Here is a 23,813-nt window from a genome sequence, read left to right as displayed (position 1 = left end):
AATACTTCAACTAAGAGGGCAATGTGTGGAGCTAAGTGTTAGGGATGTGACATATATTAATGGTTATATAAGACATTTCCTTTGGAAATTTCCATTGTGAATTTCACAAAATATCTGAGAAATTTCTTTTGAATTCCTTTGAGAGGGGTTTATAATTATTGATGAAATTTACATTTGATCTTTATTTTTGAGCCATTTCCACTTTATTTCATGGACTGGTTTTGCAACCTTGCAATTAAGACTCTATAGCCTTGAGAATCTACTCCTCTTCAGAGTTTCTCAACAGATTTTTCTTTTCGGCAACATGCTGTATACCATCCCCAAAATGTCAATTTTGTCTTGTTGGCAATTATCAGATAAAGGAAAGATGATATAAACTGTAGTCTATGAAATTCTTTATCACTTGCTTAATAACAGAAAACAATGAAATTAACTTTAAGAATTCTTAAGCTGAATAACAACTTCGCTCTAAAGAGTAGTGCTTCCTGAAATAATTTTTGAGTTTCATACTGTAAATTTTGCTTTTTTAGTCAGTGGCATATACATTTGCATTTATCTACTCAGTTTATATTAATGGCAGAGGCTACTAGTTGTGACTTCACTTTGACATTTTAATCAGTGTCTAAGATTCTGGTACAACTTGAAGATGGGAGTGTGCCCGTGTATCTGCACCAGGTAAGACTTGGTTCAACAACAGTTCCTGGAATGATTATCCAACTCCCAAAGGACTCTGCCGCTTTTGGAACAGAGATAATAACTGTAAAATCAATGAAATCCTACAGCAGAGGATGGGAAGACAGAACATTTGTCTTGCTGACAATACAAGTAACATGAAAGCAACACGTGGGGTCAAAGTGAATAAATGTCTATGTATTACTGTTAGAGGAGGTGCATTCCATGACCAAAATTTGTTTCTTTAATGACACTACTCAGTGGATAACTCCAAAAGCTCAGTTGAAGATCAAAAGCAAAAATAAAAGATGTAAAAGCTACTCACATGATAGCTGCTATATTTAAAAACAAAAAGAAATGTGGTGTTTGGAAAGATGTTTATGTTCTAGAAGATGTAGTATATTAAGTAATACGTTATAAAAACAGGACGAGAAGTCAGATTCTATCTTTGTAATAATACAATTTTTGAAAGTCCTGAAAATGATTTTGAGACAGAAAGAGAAACACTAAATAAATGAAGCAAAGATGACAGCAACTGTTTAGAACTTGAAATTTATTAAACAAAGCTCAATAAAATTAGAATGAATAATCAATGAGTTCTGGAAATTTTTCTTTTCTCTACCTCCTCAAATCTACTTTGCTGAAAATGAGGGTGGTGTTCTATATTTGCTCGATTAGGCATAAGACCGAATGCCAATGGTTTTTTCTGTTATCAATTTTTCGACTACTTCCCATTATATGAGCAGAATTAATAAATGGATACTAAATCCCTAGCTTTAAGAATTAGAAGATCTGAAAATGTTGTGTAAGTTATACATGTCTATTTAGTATATCAAGCATGCTAATTTAATACATGTATTAAAAATAAGATACATGCATTTTCTATTTCTTAGTAGAATGAGAAGTTTTGGCTGAAGTGACAAGATACATGAGATATCAAACACTAACAACCTGAGGACTGAGAGATTGTCATGAGAGAATTTTATTTTATTTTTTGAGACAGGGTCTTGCTCTGTCACCCAGGAAGGAGTGCAGTGGCACAACCATGGCTCACTGCAGCCTCAGCCTCCTGGGCTTCAGTAATCCTCCCAACTCAGCTCCCAAATAGCTGGGACTACAGATGCATGCCACCACGCCCAGCTAATTCTTTTTCAATTCTTTGTAGTGATGAGGCCTCCTCCTATGTTGCCCAGGCTAGCCTTGAACTCCTGGGCTCAAGTGATTCTCCCACCTCAGCCTCCCGAAGTACTAGGATTATAGGAATGAACCACTGTGCTTGGCTCATCCGAGAATTTCAAAACAGGTGTTTCAAAACTATTATGGAGTCACCCACAAGGTGGGTGTGGATTGTGGAGGATATGTGAAGGGGATCTCTTTGGGGCAAGCTGGGTTGTAAGTCTTTCCCCCTCACTCCAAGTTTACAGAAAAGGGCTTCAGAGGGTCCACCTGGAGTGCACAATATGATCAGGGGCTGCTGTGCACCGAGGCATTAGCTATTAGCTGAGGTACTAGCACTGACAGCCTATTATATTCCTATCCAGAAGGGCAAAATGTGTGAGAGTATTTCTGTGGAGCAGATGTGGGTGAAGTGGAAAAGAAAGCTGTCTTGGAGCCATTTGGAACTCCACCCAAAAAGATTGCCTAGGAGGGCAATGACATTCCAAAAGAGAATGTGGATGTACTCATTTCTAAACTAAGATTGTATGTATGATACAAAGTGACTGCAGGCTTTTTTAAAAATTACCTTAGAAGGATAGATCAAAAAAGTCATGGACTGCCTAAGTTTGCATCCTGTATTATCAGAGGAAAAAGTTATCCCACTGAATACATTTTTTTTTTTTTGAGACGGAGTCTCGCTCTGTCGCCCAGTGGCCAGATCTCGGCTCACTGCAAGCTCTGCCTCCCGGATTTACGCCATTCTCCTGCCTCAGCCTCCCGAGTAGCTGGGACTACAGGCGCCCGCCACCTCGCCCGGCTAGTTTTTTTGTATTTTTTAGTAGAGACGGGGTTTCACCGTGTTAGCCAGGATGGTCTCCATATCCTGACCTCGTGATCCGCCTGTCTTGGCCTCCCAAAGTGCTGGGATTACAGGCTTGAGCCACTGTGCCCGGCCTGAATACATTTTAAAAGGATAGTGAAAGGCAAAAAAAGAGTTCATTTTATGATTTTAACACCCCAAGAATTCTAATTTTTCAAGCATGGTTATAAACTTAAATTAACAAAGGGACCATTAAGTCTATAAAAAATATATTTAAAGAGCATAACATATTTAAAGTTTTCCCATTCTCTTATACTCTAAAATGCTCTCTTTACTTTTACTTTCTGTGACTTCAGTGTTCACCATATTGAAGTAAAAAATGTCCTCAAAAGACGGTAAGTTACTAAAGAAAAGGCCAAACCATCTCTCTTCCAGGGAATTTCTTTGCTCACCTTTGGACAAGTGATTTCAGTCTGCTGGATCATGATGAGAGCTGAAGCTATGAGTGCCCCTTGCCTCACGTAGTTCACGGGGTCGTTTGTCATTGGTTCTAGCAAATTAATGGCTTCCTGAAAGAATTTAAAAAAACAAACACAACTTTTAAATAAAGCTGATATGGGTGAATTTTCAATTTATAGTCATATGCCATATAACAACATTCTGGGCAATGACACACTGCATATATGATGGTAGTCCCATTATAATGGAGTTGAAAAATTCCTATTGCCTAAGTGACTTATTGATGATACTGGCCCTGTGCAGGCCTAGTATAATGTGTGTGTGTGTCTTAGTTTTTTACAAAAAAGTTTAAAAAATAAAAACAAATAAATCATTTTGAAAACAAAAAAACCTTCCAGAAAATAAAGAAAACATATTTTTGTATAGAGGTACAATTTTTTTTTGTTTTTTTTTTTTGAGATGGAGTTTCACTCTTGTCACCCAGACTGGAGTACAATGGCGCGATCTTGGCTCACTGCAACCCCTGCCTTCTGGGTTTAAGGAATTCTCTTGACTCAGCTTCCAGAGTAGCTGGGATTATAGGTGCATGCCACCACCCCCGGTTAATTTTTGTATTTTTAGTAGAGATGGGTTTCACCACGTTGGTCAGGCTGGTCTCGACCTCCTGACCTCAGGTGATCCACCCACCTTTGCCTCCCAAAGTGCTGGGATTATAGGCGTGAGCCACTGCACCCACCCAGGTTTGTGTTTTAAACCAAGTGTTATTACAAGAGTCAAAAAATTAAAAATAATTAAAAATTTATAAAAAAAGATAAGCTAGATCAATTATTGGAGAAAAAAATGTATACATTTAGTAGTCAAAGTATACAGTATTTATAAAGTCTATTACAGTGACAATAGTGTCCTAGGCCCTCACATTCACTCAACACTTACTCACTGACTCACCCAGAGCAAGTTCCAGTCCTATAAGTTCCATTCAGGGTTAAGTGCCCTATATAGTTGTATGATTTTTTATCTTTTATACTGTATTTTTACTGTACCTTTTGTATGTTTAGATACAGCAATACCACTGTGTTATAACTGCCTATTCAGTATAGTAACATGATGTACAGGTTTGTATTCTGGAAGCAACAGACCATAACTATCTATGTTTGTGAAAGTATACTCTATGATGTTTGTACAGTCGCGAAATCACCATTTCTCAGAACATATCCTTGTTCTTAAATGATGCACGACTATATCTACTGTCACTCTAAGTCACTCAATATTTTCATCCAACAGTGTAGTAAGAAGTTAATTAACAACTACGTGAATGGAATAGTTTAGAACTGGTTATGCTTTACTTAAATTTCTTTTTTTTTTTTTTTTTTAATTTATTTATTATTATTATACTTTAAGTTGTAGGGTACATGTGCATAACGTGCAGTTTTGTTACATATGTATACTTGTGCCATGTTGCTGTGCTGCACCCATCAACTCGTCATTTACATCAGGTATAACTCCCAATGCAATCCCTCCCCCCTCCCCCCTCCCCATGATAGGCCCCGGTGTGTGATGTTCCCCTTCCTGAGTCCGAGTGATCTCATTGTTCAGTTCCCACCTATGAGTGAGAACATGCGGTGTTTGGTTTTCTGTTCTTGTGATAGTTTGCTAAGAATGATGGATTCCAGCTGCATCCAAGTCCCTACAAAGGACTCAAACTCATCCTTTTTTATGGCTGCATAGTATTCCATGGGCTTTACTTAAATTTCAATATAACTGAGGGTAAGTAAAAAGGAAGTTTTAGAAACTGAGTGCTCTTGTCTTGAGGTAAGAGGTCATAAAAAATTAAGAGAAATGGGATTAACATTTGATAAGCACCTATTACTTTTCAGACACAGTAGTAGGTATTTTATATATTATCCTATATAACCCTCTTACTCCTAAAACAAACAAAAACCAGCACAAAACAATCTTTATAAACAAATAAACTGAGAGTTAGGAAGGTTAAATAACTTGCCCAAAGTCGAGTAAGTACTGATAGCAAACCCAGGCCAGTCTGAATCCAAAATTTGTATAATTCAACTTCCCACCAGGCTGGGTGGGCGTGGTGGCTCATTCCTGTAATCCCAGCACTTTGGGAGGCCAAGGTGGGCAGATTAATTGAGGCCAGGAGTTTGAGACCAGCCTGGCCAACATGGTAAAACCCCTTCTCCACTAAAAATACAAAAATTAGCTGGGCGTGGTGGCGTATGCCTGTAATCCCAGCACTTTGGGAGGCCAAGGAGGGCAGATAATCTGAGGTCAGGAGTTCGTGACTAGCCTGGCCAACATGGTGAAACCCTGTCTCTACTAAAAATAAAAAAAAAAAAAAAAAAAAAAAAATTAGCTGGGCGTGGTGGCAGGTGCCTGTAGTCCCAGCTACTTGGGAGGCTGAGGCTGGAGAATCACTTGAACACAAGAGGCAGAGGTTGCGGTGAGCCAGGATAGCACCACTGCACTCTAGCCTGGGCAACAAGAGTGAAACTCTGTCTCAAAACAAAAAAAAAAGGAAATAAACCTCTTTCTAATATTAGCGTAAGGTTGGTTGCAATGGCTTATGCCTGTAATCCCAACACTCTGAGAGGCAAGGTGGGAGGATTGCTTGATCCCAAGAGTTGAAGACCAGCCTGGGCAACATAGTTGATCCTGTCTCTAACATAAAAAAGAAAAAATAAAAATAGTAATAAAACAAATATTAGAGTAAAGTAACATCTCAGATGATTTTATAAGACCTAATTTTAAAAATTAAATCAAGACAAAAAAATTTAAACAAAAAACCTCAAATTTTCCAAACAAAAGATTTTACTAGCTAGAATAGCAAAACAAATGAAATCATAGACTAGAATTGATTTCATGGTTGCACTTCCTAAGACCACAGGTGACGAGATTTTCCAAAATATTTATCAGTATTTCCCTAATATCCTATTCTTCAGAATGTCAGTTCTATGAAAAAAGAAGCCCTTTATTAAATAAGTTTGAGAGTTCAGGCATACTGTATATATATCACCTCCTCTTGCAGACACAAAATATATGTATACACTGTATCAAAGGTTCTAGGAATGTACACATCATAACAAAGGTTCTAGGATGCCTTATTATAAACCACTCAACTATTGTTTATACCAGCATTTGTCCAATGTATTTGACCAAACACTCTTTTGCCCCATATAACTTCTATTCTCACTCTGCAGGACCTTTGGGAAGAGCCACTTTAAAACACAACGTTCCTGGCCGGGAACGGTGGCTCACACCTATAATCCCAGCACTTTGGGAGGCCGAGGAGGGCGGATCACGAGGTCAGGAGTTCGAGACCAGCCTGACCAACATGGTGAAACTCTGTTTCTACTAAAAATACAAAAATCAGCTGGGCGTGGTGGCGGGCACCTGTAATCCCAGCTACTGGGGAGGCTGAGGCAGGAGAACCGCTTGAACCCAGAAGGTGGACGTTCCAGTGAGCTGAGATCGTGCCACTGCACTCCAGCCTGGGCCTGGGCAACTGAGCGAGACTCTGTCTCAAACAAAACAAAACAAAACCCACAACGTTCCTTTAATCTGTCATGAGATTAGAGTTAAAACAAAAAAGTACAAAACAACAAGAAAAACAAACAAAAAACACCACAACATCCCTTACAAGGTCCTTAGGTAGGTATAAATCTGGGAGGAAAAGAGTAATAGGCTTTTAAGATTATCAGATATTTCTTAATTTGGTAGGATGTTTCTCAAATATCCTTAATTCTAAGACCAAGGAAAAGAATAAACCGAATCCTTTGTTGGAAAGTGACTTTGGATTCCTCTACATGTAAACTTACATATATATATTAAAATGAGAGCTATTAACAGATAATACACACAGCAGATATGGGTATCCTTTCTCCCTACATTACTAAAAAATGTAATGACACTGTGCAGACGGAGTATATTTTTCAAACATATTGTCAATATTCTTTATGAAGTAGTCATGATAAAAATATAACCAAATTTCCAACTTAGAAGGTAAAAGACAGTAACTTGGCCTTTGAGGTATGTAATACAACCCCAGTGGTATATTTTAGAATAAACAGATGTTTCAGGTTTTTAAGAAATAAAAAAAACAAAAACAAAGCCCCAATCCACAGTTAGATAGGTACTGATACCTAGATCACATAAATTATCTAGAAATAAAGCAGACTTGTTTAGTATGAGTAATAAAAATTTTTTTCATTGAATTAACTTGTCAGATGCTGTGTTTCAAAGAACATTTGCTCCTAGATATCATATTAAGTTTACAATAATCTGAAAAGAAAAGAGAATCTAATTTACATTTAACTTATGAGGCCTGACATAAATGTCAACTTAAGACTCAAGGGGGGAAATACTTAGTAAAACATACAACTATATTCTTCCTTTGTTTACAGAACAGTTGTGTTGTAGAAAAAAAATAAGGTCAATTTCTATAACTACATTTGATATACCCAATGACATCTCCAGTAAAATTGAAGATACATTCTCATGTAAGAAATTCTCCCCCAAAATAAATTAAAACATTTAAAAAAACTGGCCGGGCACGGTGGCTCATGCCTACAATCCCAGCACTTTGGGAAGCTGAGGCGGGTGGACAACCTGAGGTCAGAAGCTCGAGACCAGCCTGGCCAACACGGTGAGGTGAAATTCTGCTTCTACTAAAAATATAAAAATTAGCCGGGTGTGGTGGCACATGCCTGTAATCCCACCTACTCAGGAAGCGGAGGCAGGAGAATCGTTTGAACCCGGGAGGCGGATGTTGCAGTAAGCCGAGACTGCACCACTGAAGTCCAGCCTGGGTGACAGAGTAAAACTCTATCTCAAAATAAATACATAAATAAATAAACATAAAAATAAAAAACAAAACTCTGTAATGAGAGAGATGATGTCCAACTTGGTCACCATCATATCCTTTAATGATCTTGCCATCCATCATTCACGCAACAAACAAAGGTTTAATTTTAGGTTCCAGCAGTGAACATTATATTCTCAGTGATCTTACATTTTGCCAAAGACAAACAATAAATAGGTGTAAAATATATCAGGTGGTTGTAAGTGCTATGAAGAAAAATAAAGCCCAGGCAACACAGGAAGACCTAGTCTCTCTTAAAAAAAAAAAAAAAAATTAGCCTGGCATGGTGCCATGCGTTTGCAGTCCCAGCTAACTAGGAGGCTTGATTAAGCCTGGGAGATTGAGGCTGCAGTGAGCTATAATAGCCCCATTGTACTCCAGCCTGGGTGACAGTGACAGAGTGAGACACTGTCTCAAAAAAGAAAAAGAAAAGCAGGGTAAGCAGACAGAATAGGATGAAATGCTGGAAAGGAGGGATGTCTCTTTATCACATGATTGTTGCTATGTGTAGTGAAAAATAGCTTTTTTTTTTTTTTTTTTTTTTTGAGACAGTCTCACTCTTGTTGCCCAGGCTGGAGTGCAGTGGCACAATGTCCACTCACTGCAACCTCTGCCTCCTGGGTTCAAGCGATTCTCCTGCCTCAGCCTCCTGAGTAACTGGGATTAAGGCGCCTGCCACCATACTAATTTTTTTTTTTTTTTTTTGAGACGGAGTCTCGCTCTGTCGCCCAGGCTGGAGTGCAGTGGCCGGATCTCAGCTCACTGCAAGTTCCGCCTTCCGGGTTCACGCCATTCTCCTGCCTCAGCCTCCCAAGTAGCTGGGACTACAGGCGCCTACCACCTCGCCCGGCTAGTTTTTTTTTTGTATTTTTTAGTAGAGACGGGGTTTCACTGTGTTAGCCAGGATGGTCTTGATCTCCTGACCTCGTGATCCGCCCGTCTCGGCCTCCCAAAGTGCTGGGATTACAGGCGTGAGCCACGGCGTCCAGCCACTAATTTTTTGTATTTTTAGTAGAGACGGGGTCTCGCTATGTTAGGCAGGCTGGTCTCGAACTCCTGACTTCAGGTGATCCGCCTGCCTCGGCCTCCCAAAAGTGCTGGGATTGCAGGTGTGAGCCACCATGCTCGGCTGGTTAATTTTTGTATTTTTAGTAGAGAAGAGGTTTCACCAAGTTAGCCAGGCTGGTCTCAAACTCCTGATCTCAGGTGATCCACCTGCCTCGGTCTTCCAAAATGCTGGGATTACAGGCGTAAGCCACCATGCCTGGCCTTTTTATTTGATATAGAGTTTCACCCCTGTCCCCCAGGCGGAAGTGAAAGGGCATCATCTTGGCTCACTGGAACTTCCACCTCCTGGGTTCAAGCAATTCTCCTGCCTCGGCCTCCTGAGTAGCTGGGATTACAGGTGCATGCCACCACGCCCAGCTAATTTTTGTATTTTTAGTAGAGTTGGGGTTTTGCCATGTTGCCCAGGCTGGTCTTGAATTCCTGACCTCAGGTGATCCAAACGCCTGGGCCTCCCAAAGTGCTGTGATTATAGGCGTGAGCCACTGTGCCTGGCCAAAAATAGCTATTTTTATTCCCAGCCTCAATAACGTTTTATGTGACCAGGAAAACTTATTTGTACACAATACCAATACTCTTTTATTTACTTATTTATTTATTTTTTGAGACGCAGTCTTGCTCTGTCACCCAGGCTGGAGTGCAATGGCAGGATTCTGGCTCACTGCAACCTCTGCCTCCTGGGTTCAAGCAATTCTCCTGTCTCAGCCCCCTGAGTAGCTGGGGTTACAGGCGTGTGCCACCACGCCCGGCTAATTTTTGTATTTTTAGTAGAGATGAGGTTTCACCATGTTGGTCAGGCTAGTCTCAAACTCCTGACCTCGTGATCTGCCCACCTCAGCCTCCCAAAGTGCTGGGATTACAGGTGTGAACCACAGTGCCCGGCCCACACCACCAATACTCTTTATTGGAAAAAAATTCAAGGAAATTAAAATTTTTAGATTCCTGGAATCAGTCCATAAACTTACAACTAACTATGTTTTGTTTTGAGTTTGGACAACAGATGATAAAAAAGTGACTCTTTTCTCTCTGATGGAAAGGCACTGGGAGCATAGCCTTGCTCTCAGTCTTATACATACACACTTTGTTAAAAGGTTCACTTCTGGGAGATGGTCAAGGTTTGTGCATATGTGCTATGAGAGGCAAAGTGTCATGATTATGTCATTGCTGTGAATTATGAATACGTGTTATTCATGCAAGAGCACATTTCTTTATGAATCTCATGATCAATTATGTTTTCAAATCATCACCTTGCCCCATTCAACTCTTTTTTTTGGAACTTTTGAGGCCTTAATAAATACCAGGTTACCTATTAAGGTTAGATATGAGAAAACACGTAAATAGCACATCGGTGATTTGTTTAAAACAGAAAAGTTATCAAATCAGCTGATTTTAGTGGCTTCGGATGAGAACCTTGTTTTCCAGAACACTAATTATACAAATTAAACATGTAAAATAATCATATAAAATAACCTGAGTAGTTATTTAACAACAACAACAACAACTATTTTATTTTCTTCATTTTTTCTTTTTTTTAAAGAAATCAATGGGCCAGGCACAGTGGCTCATGCCTGTAATCTCAGCACTGTGAGAGGCTGAGGCAGGAGGATCACTTGATCTCAGGAGTCTGAGATCAGCCTGGGCAACATAGTGAAACCCCTTCTCCATGAAAAATAAAAAAATTAGCTGAGTGTGTTGGCAGTGGGCAGTGTTCCTGCCACTGCACTTCAGCCCAAGCAACAGAGCAAGACTCAAAAGAAAAGTAAGAAAAAAAAAAAAAAAGCCTGGTGTGGTGGCTCATGCCTGTAATCCCAGCACTGTGGGAGGCCAAGGCAGGTGGATCACCTGATGTCAGGAGTTTGAGACCAGCCTGGCCAACATGGTGAGCTTGCGCCACTGCACTCCAGCCTGGATGACAAGAGTGAAACTCTGTCTCAAAACAAATAAACAAAAGCAAAAACAAAAAACCCAGAAATCAATGATTTCAAAAAGAAATTCAAAAGCATTGTTTCAGTTACAGCTATCCATGTAATGTGACGATTTATTCTTAAGCAGTTTTGGGCAATCCAGCATCACAGAATGAGGGAGTACTGGGAAGCTTTGTACGGCAAGTTCAGTCTTACAGATCATACTGCACTTGTATTTTTACAGCTGTTACATAAATTCTGCGGTGAGGGAAAACAGTCTGGCGCCAAGAAAGAACTGACCCCATTGGTTGTGGGCTTTACCTTGTTTCCTGTACCAGCACAGCAGATCCCCAAGGCCATTGCAGCTCCATAGCGCACATGAGGGTTGTAACTCTCTGACAACAAAGAGACAACACTTGGGCATTGTTCAGGGGTCCTGATAAACAGAAAGCGAAGCCAGTGTTATAGGTAACATTTTAAGTTAAGACAGAAGAGTTTTAACCAAGTCGTTTCTGAAAAAGTTATAGGTAACAATGGGCATTTAAAACATAAATTGCAGAATTAAAAATCTTTCACAGAGCTGGGCGCGGTGGCTCACGCCTGTAACCCTAGCACTTTGGGAGGCTGAGGTGGGTGGATCACAAGGTCAGGAGTTCGAGACCAGCCTGACCAACATGGTGAAACCCCATCTGTAGTAAAAATATGAAAATTAGCCGGGCGTGGTGATGCACACCTGTAATCCCAGCTACTTGGGAGGCTGAGGCAGGAGAATTGCTTGAACCCAAGAGGCGGAGGTTGCAGTGAGCCAAGATTATGCCACTGCACTCCAGCCTGGGTAACAGAGCAAAACTCAGTCTCAAAAAAAAAAATCTTTCACAGAGTTCTAATTACTGAATAGAAGAAATCTGATCTTCAATATTGAGAGAATATATGTATAGAAAGGGGACTCCTTTCTCAGTATAAATGAGTACTCAACCATAGGTCTGGATTCTAGTTATTCTCTGGTACCTCCTCCATGGCAAGAACAGCCATGTGGGGGGTAGCACACTGCTTAACATCAATTTTCCTATTTCTTGGTCATTTTGCATTTTGTTCAGAAGACAAAAGTCATTTATAGAAACTCCTGGACATTTCCTAAGTTACATGAAAGATTTAAATCCCCCAGTATTACTTTAGTTGAATAATAAACTGATAAATAAGCCTTGATAATGAAGAAATTCTGACTTTTGCATTGCTGCCTTAGCAATTATTTTTGTATTGATAAGAAGAGAAATTATTTTTCATTCTCTCCATATTTGCAACAAGATAAAAAATAGGACAAACTTGACTAATGGTATACCCGACCCAATCTTTTAAAAGATGATACTGGCTGGCACAGTGGCTATCCATGAGGAGCAGCAGGACTGGGGTAATAACTAGAAGAGAATGTAAAGAGAGCTTCTGGAAGGCTGGCAATGTTATGATCTTGAATTGGGTACTGGTTACACAGGTGTATGCAGCTGTGAAAATTCATCAAGCTGTAGGCTAATTATTTTGTGCATGTTTTTGAATGTATATTAAACTTTAATAAAAAGATATTTTTGCAGCCATGAAGAATGAAATCATGTTTTTTGCAGCAACATGGATGCAGATGGAGGCCATTATCCTAAGTGAATTAAGGCAGGAACAGAAAACCAAATACTGCATGTTCTCACCTATAAGTGAGAGTTAAACACTGGGTATTCACAGACACAAAGAAGGCAACAACAAACACTGGGAACTGGAGGGAGGAGGGAAGGGTGCTGGGTTGAAAAACTATTGGGTACTATGCTTACTATTTGGGTGACGGGATCAATTGTCCCACAAACTTTAGCATCACACTATATACCCATGTAACAAACCTGCACATGTACCCCCAGAATCTAAGATAAAAGTTGAAATTATAAAAAAAAAAGAAAAAAAAAGAAACTAGGCTCTTTCCTAGCCTTTGAAGCAGCATATACAGCTCTAGATTTTTCACCATCACCAAACATTTACTGAGACAAAACCAACACACATAAGAGTGTGCATTAAAGGTGGGCGTGGTGACTCATGCCTGTAATCCCAACACTTTGGAAGGCCCAGGTGGGCAGATCACTTGAGGTCAGGAGTTTAAGACCAGAGGGTCAACATGTGAAACCTCCTCTCTACTAAAAATACAAAAATTAGCCAGGCATGGTGGTGGGCCCCTGTAATCCCAGCTACCTGGGAGGCTGAGGCAGGAGAATCCCTTGAACCTGGGAGGCAGAGGTTGCAGTGAGACAAGATTGCACCACTGCACTCCAGCCTGGGTGAGAGAGCGAGACTCCATCTCAAGAAAAACAAAACAAAACAAAATATATATAATATATATTAGATATAAAATATGTATTATATATAAAATACATTATAATATATAATACATAAAATATATAATATGTATCATTTATATATTATAATTATATAATATATAAATATATAATATATAATATATATATTTTATATTATATAATATATAATACATAATATACATTATAATATATAATTATATATTATATAAATAAAAGTGGCAAAGCGGCATAAACTACCTAAGATACGAATGCTAAGGAGGAAAAAATATCACAGAAAGAGGTAACAGTGGTCAGGAGACAAATTCACAGAGAATGCAGACATAAAAAGTGAGTTTGAAAGTATTGGAAGAATTGGACAAATGATGAAGAGGAATATAGGCATCAGGGTAAGGAAAGTAAGTCAGCAAAGGTCTAGAGATTGGAATTCACCTGGCTTGTCTAATTTGAACAGTCAATTTTTCTGTAGCACATGTAATAAAAAATAGAAAGGCAATTAAGTGCAAAATGACACAGTGTCTTGAATGTCAGGTTTAGCAATCTGCATTTTATTTTGCAGATAAATGGAACGATGATTTAGAAAGTTTAAGGAGATACCTGTGAACAAGACAGCTTAAAAGCATGAAGGTGGAAAAACCAGCCAGAGAACTATTTCAGTAATTCAAACCAATAAAATAAAATTCATATACTATTGGCCCAAGGGCCGAATCTGGCCCGTAGCAGATTTTGTTTGGCCTACATCCTTTACAAAAATTCAAAGTAAGTTGTCAACATTTAAGATGGGAATATTTCACATTAAAACCCGAATTTCCAACTTCTCCAGAAAGGCTGTTTCAAGCCCTTCATAGTTCCTAGGGCCCAGGCACTGAGTTTGGAGGTCTTACCCTACTTTCTTTTAACAATACTAAAGTGAACCGAAATCCTACACTGAATATAATTTATATACAACTGTATAGAAGCTGACTTGCATTTAATTAATTGACATTTTAGGGTTTTCAGATATTTAATTAAAACATTTATTTATTAAAAAGGCATTTAAAAAAAGACTATTGTTATGAATGATAGCAGTTATTACCACAAACCAACTCAAATCTGTAATTCTATATTGGAACTGTCCTCTAGCCTCAAACTCCAGAGAGTGGTGAATTCAAATTTCAAAGGAATAGAACGAAGTTTATGAAAACTGTATCTGTTAAAATGAAATTTTGCAATAAGGGAAGGTTAGATTATTTTTCCCTACAATAGAGTCCATCACTCTTTCTTGAGAATGTTCTTAGTTTGCCTAAACTTCCTTGTATGAATAATTTGGAAATAATACTAATTGTCACTCGTATTATTAGAAACAATATGGGAAAAACAGTATGGTGGTGTGAAAAAAGCAATATACTAGAAAACTAAAGATCTGGGTTCTAGTTCTAGTTTTGCTAAATTTGTTGGTTATACGACATTAGGCAAATCACTTGGGTTTTCTCCTTCATAATTAGAGAGAGATTTTCTTGACTGTTTTACAGGAATAACAAAAACCAGATGAGCAAATAACTGAAAATACAGTAATAACATATATGCTATCAGTTAATATGTACTGAGAAAAATAACAATAAGTTATATAAGAGGGAACCACGAAGTCTAAAACTCATGTTCTAGTTTCTGTTTTGTCTCTAAATAGTTGGGCCAATTTAGACAATGTTCAATTAACCAAACATTCCAGGGTCCTTTCCTCATCTGAATAAGAGGAAGAATGGGACTAGACGTTCTGTAAGTTTGTTCCAACTTTACGATTCTACAGCATTTAAAAATGAACCAATTATTATAGGTTTAAATCAATGGCTATTATTATAGGACAACTTTTCTTCAATGAGTAACATTCCAATGAAATAAAAATAAAATTTAAAGTGATATTACACCAAAGAGGCTACTGAAAAGTTATTCTAAATCTTGTAGTTGAAACTACCATTTAACTTCTATTTTCACTCCTATAAGGCTAAGAACTTAAAGTTCTTTCCATAATTTGATACCCAAATCATCTAACAAACTCACTCAAGTGTTCTGCCACCTAAGCATAAAGGCTGAGACTATATTTACTATCGCTCATAAATTATTGGCACAGTGCCAGGTACTATAGGTAAAATAATTTTTATTACTTAATAAGAGACAAAGAGAGTTAAACTAAATTTATATTTAGAGACTTAGACAACAAGTATTTTCTACTAAGTTCAAGGCCTAATGGTTAAGCCCTAGGAAATATACCAAGCTCTTTCCTGTTCCACTTTTGCTTTCTCTCTTAAATTTATAATTCAGCTAGATAATCAAAACCAGGGAAAACTGACATACCTGTGAGTATTACTTTCTAAGGCTAATTGAGTCTTGAATGGGCACGATTCTGATAGCAGAGGGATAAATGTTGTTGGAAAGGAATGAACACTGGAATGTGAGAAACAAGTAGGTAGAAAAGCCATACTGATTTTGTGTAGAGGCATAATGAAGGTCACTGGAATTAAAAATCAGGACTACTAGCACAATAACCACTTGGGTGTATGGCAGGAACCACAGCTTTCTGAAGGACCCTCTCTCTGTTTCTTAAGACCTGGTGGCTGGGTCTAGTCAGTCATATTTATTGAGTGCTTATTATACACGACACAGCGGGTGTAGACAGTAACAAGCATTTGGAAAAACTGGGTCTTGGTTTAGGCTCCCTCAGGACTTATTTATGTGACTATCTGCCAATTGCCTGATACAGCGGTTCTAAATCTTTTTTGGATCAGAGTCTCCTTCCTCCTGCCCCTCTAAACACACAGATAACACATAATTTTGGGAGTCGAACCTTTAAATGTAAAATGAGGGAATGTATCCCAAGGCTTTAAAATCCAGTTTATACAAGTATCATGTAAAGAAAATGAAAAAACAACTTTGTTGCTCTTTAGTATTACTATACTTGTGGTTCATCACAAGATATAATACGCAGCAGTAAGTAAAAACTTTGCTTTAATCCAAGTATGTAATTCAATTTTTAATGAAAAAAAAAGTTGTAATTTTCTGCTTTAAAAAATGAAATGCACACCAAAATAAGCTAACTACATTCTAATTTGTTGTTTGAATAATTTTTTTTGGCTTGTAGCTAACAGTCATCTTGCCAATGTTACTATTTGTACAAGCCTTCCACAGAGCAGGAATTGTGCAAGGGCATATGCATAAGTCACAGCCATATCATTGGACCATAAACTGCACATATGAATTCCTTTCTTTCAACACACTGGCTTTTAAATATTATTTCTTTATGAATATTTTGTGCAACCTCAACATTAATAAAACAAGAAGCTTTCAAGAATATGGTGTCTTTCTTTTTCCCCTCTAATCCATCTTTACTAAAGGAGGAAAAACAGCAATATACATAGATAGGCAGAAACACTATTCTAAATGGGGCTATCACAGAGGGCATTCTTCCCCCAGACTCTAGGGAACTAACTACCTGAAAGTGGTCCCCCAACCCCCAATACCATAAATTACACAATCAAATTTTCCACATTTAGACACATCAAGGGGGTCAGCTTATCCAAAGTGCAATGGACAACCAGTGCCCTGGGAAAAACCACCTTTGTGGCTATGTGCCTATAATGCTAGGTAAGAATTCAGAAGGAATTTTTGAGGCTATAAGCCTTAGGATAGTCCCTTAGTAGAATTATGAATTTATAATTCTCATTAGGTAAGTGCCACAGTGTTAGAGGATTAACTCAATACACAGCGATTAAGAATATATCTGCCCCCATCGCTTGAGTCCAGGATTTCGAGACTAGCCTGGCTAGCATGGTGAAACCCCGTCTCTACAGAAACTACAAAAATTAGCCAGGTGTGGTGGTGTGCGTCTGTGGTCTCAGCTACTCAGGTGGCTGAGGTGGGCTTGAGCCCAGGAGGTGGAGGCTGCAGTGAGCTATGATCACGCCACTGCATTCCAGCCGCGGTGACAGAGTGAGACATTGTCTCAAAAAAAAAAAAAAAAAAAAAAAAAAAAAAAAAAAAAAAAAAAAGGTGCCTGTCTCTCTTTAATTCCCTTGTACTCTCTTAACAACAGATTCCAAATAATCTGAGTAGGAACCTGAAATTCTAAGTGCCTATTGGATATCTTTAACCAAATATACCACAAACACCTCAATCAAAAATTAAAAACCCACAAAGATAGGAATAAAAAAGGGTATCCCTCTCCAGGTTGCTTTTCTCTTCCCACTATGACCATTCATTGACATACCTAGGAAACTCATATCTTCAAATTTCTATTCCCTCACTCTCCACATATAATCTGCTGCCAAGTCAAGAGAACCCCTTAAATCTTATTTCTGTTTCCAATTGCCTTATTTCAGTTCCTGATCACCTCTCACTGGAAATAACACAGTGATTCCTTAAATGATCTCTTGTCTTGACCTTTCTTCCATTTGTTGTGGTAGAGAGAACAGAGACTTAGAATCAGAAAGACCTGGATTTCAATTCTAGTGCTGCCATTTATTAGCAGGGTGACAATCACTAAATTTCTTTGAGCCTTAATTGCCTTATTCATAAAACAATACCTGCTCCTCCTTATGTATGCTGGGGAGAGTTGGTGGAGTAGTAGAGTAAAATACTATATTATCATCACTGAAATCTAGATGCATAACCAGAAATTGGTTTTGGATCAGAACCAGAAATTCGGCTACTAATATTTGATGTCCAAGGGTTTATCAAAATATAAAACAAGCTGAATATTAAACCTAGAAAACTGGTTATATTTAGGGTTCAGACCTCCAAAATTTCATCATCAACTTGTTAGGGAACTAATGGCATGCAGAATACTTATCAACTTGCCCATTGGCTGCAAGGGCAGGATATTCCAGGGAAAACTGACTCACAGGAAAGAGTTTATCCTAAAATCTGTCTTAACATTTCATTTATTTTGTCATTTTTACTTGTTATAAAAGAGTAAATAAAAGATAACATATATACTATTCTTAAACCAATCACAAAACTGAAGGTTTTTTCTTTAGTAGAAGAGTCTTCGGAAAGGGGACAGAAGTTAGACCTAAGTTTTGTTTCCTAAAAGGCACTAACATTTCATGAGGTTTAGAAAAAATTTTGCCTGCGAACATAAATACCAGGAGCCTAATGCAGAACTTTACCTAGCTGATTGCAATAAAGACTGAAATAGACCGTGAAGGCTATAAACTTAAAAGCATATAAAAAACCTGACAGTGTCTCAATCTAACAACAGTTCCAACTCTGACACATTCTTTAGAAAAAACAAGTGTTAAGACAAGGAATGACAAATTCTTTATTAAATAGTTTAGACATTCAATCTTTTCAAGAGTACGGTAAAACCATAATATTCTTATATGTTTACTTCAATGTTTCAGCAGGCAACTCTAAAAGGACAAAAAACCTTTCTAAGCAATGACTGGAATGCAAACATTCACTGAAAGCAAAACTCCTGCACATTAATCTTTATATACACACACAGAGAGATATATGACATAAACTTTTAAAGGAACAGTTAATAAATGATAAAATTGTATCACCATTTTGTAACATATAATGAACTAATAGATTGCAGCATGATTATCAATGACTGCTAACATCATGAAAATGGAAATAACTGTGCATACCGCCAGCCCCAGCCCCCTAAAAATTTTTGAATGTGATCAAGCTTCTGGATTCAACTACCAATTTACAGGAAATATGAAGGACCAAACACCACATTAAACTACACATAAAGATGCAATCAGCAAAATTCATACCACAGGAAACAAAACAGAAATAACAAAATTTAGTGATTGTCACCCTGCTAATAAATGGCAGCACTAGAATTGGAATCCAGGTCTTTCTAAGTCTCTGTTCTCTCTACACACAACAAATGGAAGAAAGGTCAAGACAAGAGATCATTTAAGGAATCACTGTATTATTTCCAGTGAGAGGTGATCAGGAACTGAAACAAGGCAATTGGAAACAAACAAATTTGTTGTTTCTTCAACAAATAAACTGCAAGGAGAAAGAAAAGAAAGGAAAAGAGGGCAAGGCAAGAGATGAAGAGAGAACCTACAGGTTAAAAGAAAATACATTAAATCATTAGTAACAGTCCATTAGACTTTCTTTCATTTATATTCAGTAATTCTGACACTCCCTGAATCTTTCTTCTGTATAAACATTTGCCTCTTAGATAACAACACAAAACAATTCCTCCAGTTTGTTATAATACCTTGGATCAGAATTTATAACAAAGTATTTAAATGACTAATCCTTAATCAGCAATAAATCTTATTTCTATGTCTCCATAAACATATTTAGAAAAACTGGCCAAGCACAGTGGCTCATGCCTGTATTCTGGGAGATCGAGGCAGGAGGATTGAATGCATGAACCCTGGAGTTCAAGACCAGCCTGGGCATCCCTGTGAAACCCCATCTCTATAAAAAATACAGAAATTAGCTGGGGATGGAGGTGCATACCTGTAGTCCCAACTACTTGGGAGGATCACTTGAGCCCAGGAGGTCAAGGCTACAGTTGAGCCGAGATCACACCACTGCACTACAGCCTGGGCAACAGAGTGATGCCTTGTCTCAAAAAACAAAACAAAACAACATATTTAGAAAAATAAATGTTGAGAAATGGTCAAATCACAGGAAAAACAGTGGACTTTATTTTAGGGGAGGGCAGTGCAGAGGGAAAAATCAATACTTGGTAGACCATTTTATTAGCACAGAATGTGTTACCTATAACTTAGCTCTTTCACATGTTTTGATATGTTATTTAAAAATATATATACTTAGACAATTATAAATTTGCCAGCTGTATGTGTACTCAATGACAGAGCCACATGTTGTGGGAATCCAAGCAACTTTTCTTGTTATCCTTTATTTTATTCTTTGGCTAGTTTATACAACTTGTAATAATAAAAAAACAACAGTGCCATTGGCTGGGCGCGGTAGCTCATGCCTGTAATCCCAGCACTTTGGGAGGCCGAGATGAGTGGATCACCTGAGGTCAGGAGTTTGAGACCAGCCTGGCCAACATGGTGAAGCCTGTCTCTACTAAAAATATAAAAATTAGCCGGGCGTGGTGGTGGGTGCCTGTAATCCCAGCTACTTAGGAGGCTGAGGCAGGAGAATTGTTTAAACCCGGGAGACAGAGGTTGCAGTGAGCTGACACAGTGCCACTGAACTCCAGCCTGGGTGATAGAGTGAGACTCTGTCTCAAAAACAAACAGTGCCATTACAGGTAAAAAACAAAAAAGTAGGGGGAAGATATTACGCTTTTTTGAATTTTGTGGCATAAAACATTTTCAGGGAAAAAGCTGAGAAAGAAAACAATTTTCTTTCCCAAAAATACTTTTGTTTTTTGTACCTCCATATTCCAAGATACTGCTATTTGTAGCTTTTAACTCTACCAGTTTAGTATATAGTGAATACATATAACGTACCATAAGGAAAAGCAAAAAACAAAACCACACAGACTGTGCCACAAACGTTACAAATTTACTGAAAGAGAATGTATTTGTTGTCATCTTCCTGGACTTCAGAAAACTAAAAGTTAGTATAGTTTTAGGCAAGCTTTTGGTACATTTCCAAAAAGACTAATTCTTTTCAGGTGCTGCTAAAATGGGAGAGGGAGGGAATTTTAAAGATGTAAGAAGAAGAGTCACAAGCTTTATACAAAGAAATTGCTGTGTCACCATAACACATAGAGCTCTTAAAAATCTCAGATTGCATTCCTGGACCCAGAGAAATCTGTAATATTCAAAGCTGCAGCATTATTAGCACACTTGTTTCCATTTCTCATCAGCAAACAAAGAAAAGTCTTGCAGTATGAGTGAGCTGCCATCAACTTATTGCTATTTATTGAGAACTTTATTGGCATTTGATTTTTATAATAATGTACATAAATGTACTCTGATTCTCAGAAAGTTTAAATCACTTCTGATATTTAAACAAGTATTCTAATGATAAAAGTCTATTTCTAATAGCTGATTACTGTGATTACTGAGGACATGCAGAGTTGAGCAAATCTACTCCAAAAGATATTTGGGTTATGATTATCAACTATAATTCCAGGTATAGCAGTCTTTTGATGAAAGGACATCACCATTTCATGACATCAGGTTGTACTCTAGAGTTTCAATGACAAAAAAATCGTATTCTTTTATTCTGGCAATAACAACCTGGCAAAAGTTGTCTAGATCAACTTTTATACAGGAATCCAGTAAAAAACTTAACCAGGGGAGGGCTTAAAGAAGAAGGTGCTATTTTGTGGTAAGAGAACACTGTGGCATTTTAAACTGTCTGCCTACCACACCCCCACTCCTAGACTAGCCGTTGACAGTAGAGATGGCAGCCTATCACACTCTTGGTATAGGCTGCTAATGCCAGAGGAAGCAACACAGACTTCCTATACATATGAGTTGGGATCAAGAACCTAAGTAGAAGTCAATTGTGGAAAAGAATGATAACATGATCTCAAAGAAGGATAGGATGGATGAAAAGAAAGACATTTTGAGAAGACAGTGAAAGGTGAGGGAGCTTGTTTCTGATTTGTCAAAGTCTTTCATTAAAATAACAGGCATTCAGGAGAGAATGAAGGAGTCTAACGAGAACAGATTAAGTTTGAAACAGCTATTCTTACAGTTTCAGCTCTTTCACTGATCTTGTCAAAGAGTATGAACATGAGAGGAATGAATAAAAAGAAAGCTGAGAAATATTTGAGCTCCACTGTAGGTCCTGTTGAAGTAAGCTAGTCTTAGCTCTACCATGTCTGTACTATAGTTACCAACATACTTGTTTGCATCCTCCATAAAATTATAAATTACATGAGGATAGAAAATGTTTATCTTATTCATTAATACATCTCCATGAGCATATGGCACTTAGTAAATACTTCACAAATGAATACATAGCAGATACAATCCCTGTCACGTTAAACATTCTTTAATGGTTACTGCTTAATAGGTATTATGACTGAGAGGTAAAAAAATGGGGGATCTTGGCTGATATTTAAGCTGTCTTCCTAGACCTATAAAGGATATTAGACTGCCCTTTTTGGTCAAAGACAGAATCTGCTCAATAAATTAAAAAGGCATCAGGGAGAAAATTCAATTGTCTTAGAAAAAATCGAGCCGATTAGGTTTTTTTGGTTATTGCTAGATTAGAGGCTGAGTCTGAGCTTGAAGTTATTTTAGTAAAAGTTACTTTATCTGAAGTTTTTGGGAAAGGAAATACTCTAAAACGAAATTTCCAGATATTAAAAACTTTACTCTACCATTAAGACTCATACTTTCATGTTTATTATTATTTGGATAGAAATCTTTAAAAAATTCATTTCACCATTTATTGGCACCCAAAACACAGCGGAGTGAATGTGATCTAGCCTTTTCTTAAGTACACAGAGGTCATCACTATGCTATCCATCACTACTCCACATAAAATGTTGTCAAAGGGCGTGGGGTGCAGTGGCTCATGCCCGTAATCTTAGCACTTTGGGAGGCTGAGGCAGGTGATCACTTGAGGTCAGGAGTTCGAGACCAGCCTGGCCAACATGGCGAACTCCCATCTCTGCTTAAAATACAAAAATTAGCCAGGCCTGGTGGCAGGTGCCTGTAATCCGTTACTTGGGAGGCTGAGGCAGGAGAATTGCTTGAACCTGGGAGGCAGAGGTTGCAGTGAGCTGAATTGCGCCATTGCACTCCAGCCTGAGCAACAGAGCAAGACTCTGTCTAAAAAAAAAAAAAAAAAAAAAAAGCTACAAGCATCTACTTTGAGTAGACCTACATGTTTATACATTTAAATTCTTGTTTGTTTTTTTTTTTTGGGGGGGGTGTGGTTGTTGTTGTTTCAGTTGACCCTATTTGCTATTATCAAAGCGCTTGTCCACCTTTTAACATGTTACTCACATCTGGAGTAGGCAGGGAAACATGTTTATTAAAATTGTCTCAAGCGAATTTATCACTCAACATTCTTTTGTACTATCTACATTTACCACCATGTACAAATGTTATTTTCATTAAAGAAGGGGGAGAGGCAGTTTTGTGTGTGTGTATACGTCTGTGCACGTGTGTGTGCGGAGAGTGAAAAGATGGAGTGGGGACTTAGAGGCTACTTTCTACTTAAAGTACTTAGGGTTTTAAAGCACAGGTTCAGTTATTTGCTGAGACTCAACTATCCTTTTATATAACTATGTATTTATTATTATTCTGCTTTTTTCTTGATTCTCAGCTACCCTTCCCATAACTTGAGATTGCCAAATAAGTAGCTGTTCTAACTAGTTATGTTCCTTAGGCATTAAACAGACTTAAAAACACAAAATTAAAAAAAATCCAAGTACCAATCTTACTTTTATAAGTTGAGGCAAAAAATGAGTGAATGTGAGTAAAAGGATTAATACCAGCAAATACAATAATGACTGCATTTTTATAATATACTTAATATTTTAAAAATTTTATCTATAAACAAATCAATAAAGGCTTATTTCATACAAGTTTTTTCATTGGATATAATGGTGCTGCTATTTTCAA

The 23,813-nt window shown here is 37.8% G+C and overlaps 1 protein-coding gene across 1 annotated transcript in view; it reads right to left on the bottom strand.

Annotated features, from left to right (window-relative positions):
• PSMD1 (proteasome 26S subunit, non-ATPase 1) overlaps positions 1-23,813 on the bottom strand; it is a 122,597-nt gene that overhangs the window by 24,465 nt on the left and 74,319 nt on the right. Inside the window, exons 17-18 of the mRNA XM_005574575.5 lie at positions 11,273-11,387; positions 3,103-3,219 (exon numbers count right to left, since the gene is read on the bottom strand). Of these exons, the coding sequence (XP_005574632.1) occupies positions 3,103-3,219; positions 11,273-11,387 (232 nt within the window). The remainder of the gene's footprint in view (positions 1-3,102; positions 3,220-11,272; positions 11,388-23,813) is intronic.

This window comes from Macaca fascicularis, chromosome 12 (assembly GCF_037993035.2).
Source record: "Macaca fascicularis isolate 582-1 chromosome 12, T2T-MFA8v1.1".
In the NCBI taxonomy this organism is placed as follows: domain Eukaryota; kingdom Metazoa; phylum Chordata; class Mammalia; order Primates; family Cercopithecidae; genus Macaca; species Macaca fascicularis.
The sequence above is the reverse complement of the archived record's forward strand: the minus strand, read 5'-3'. Positions and strand labels throughout refer to the sequence as shown.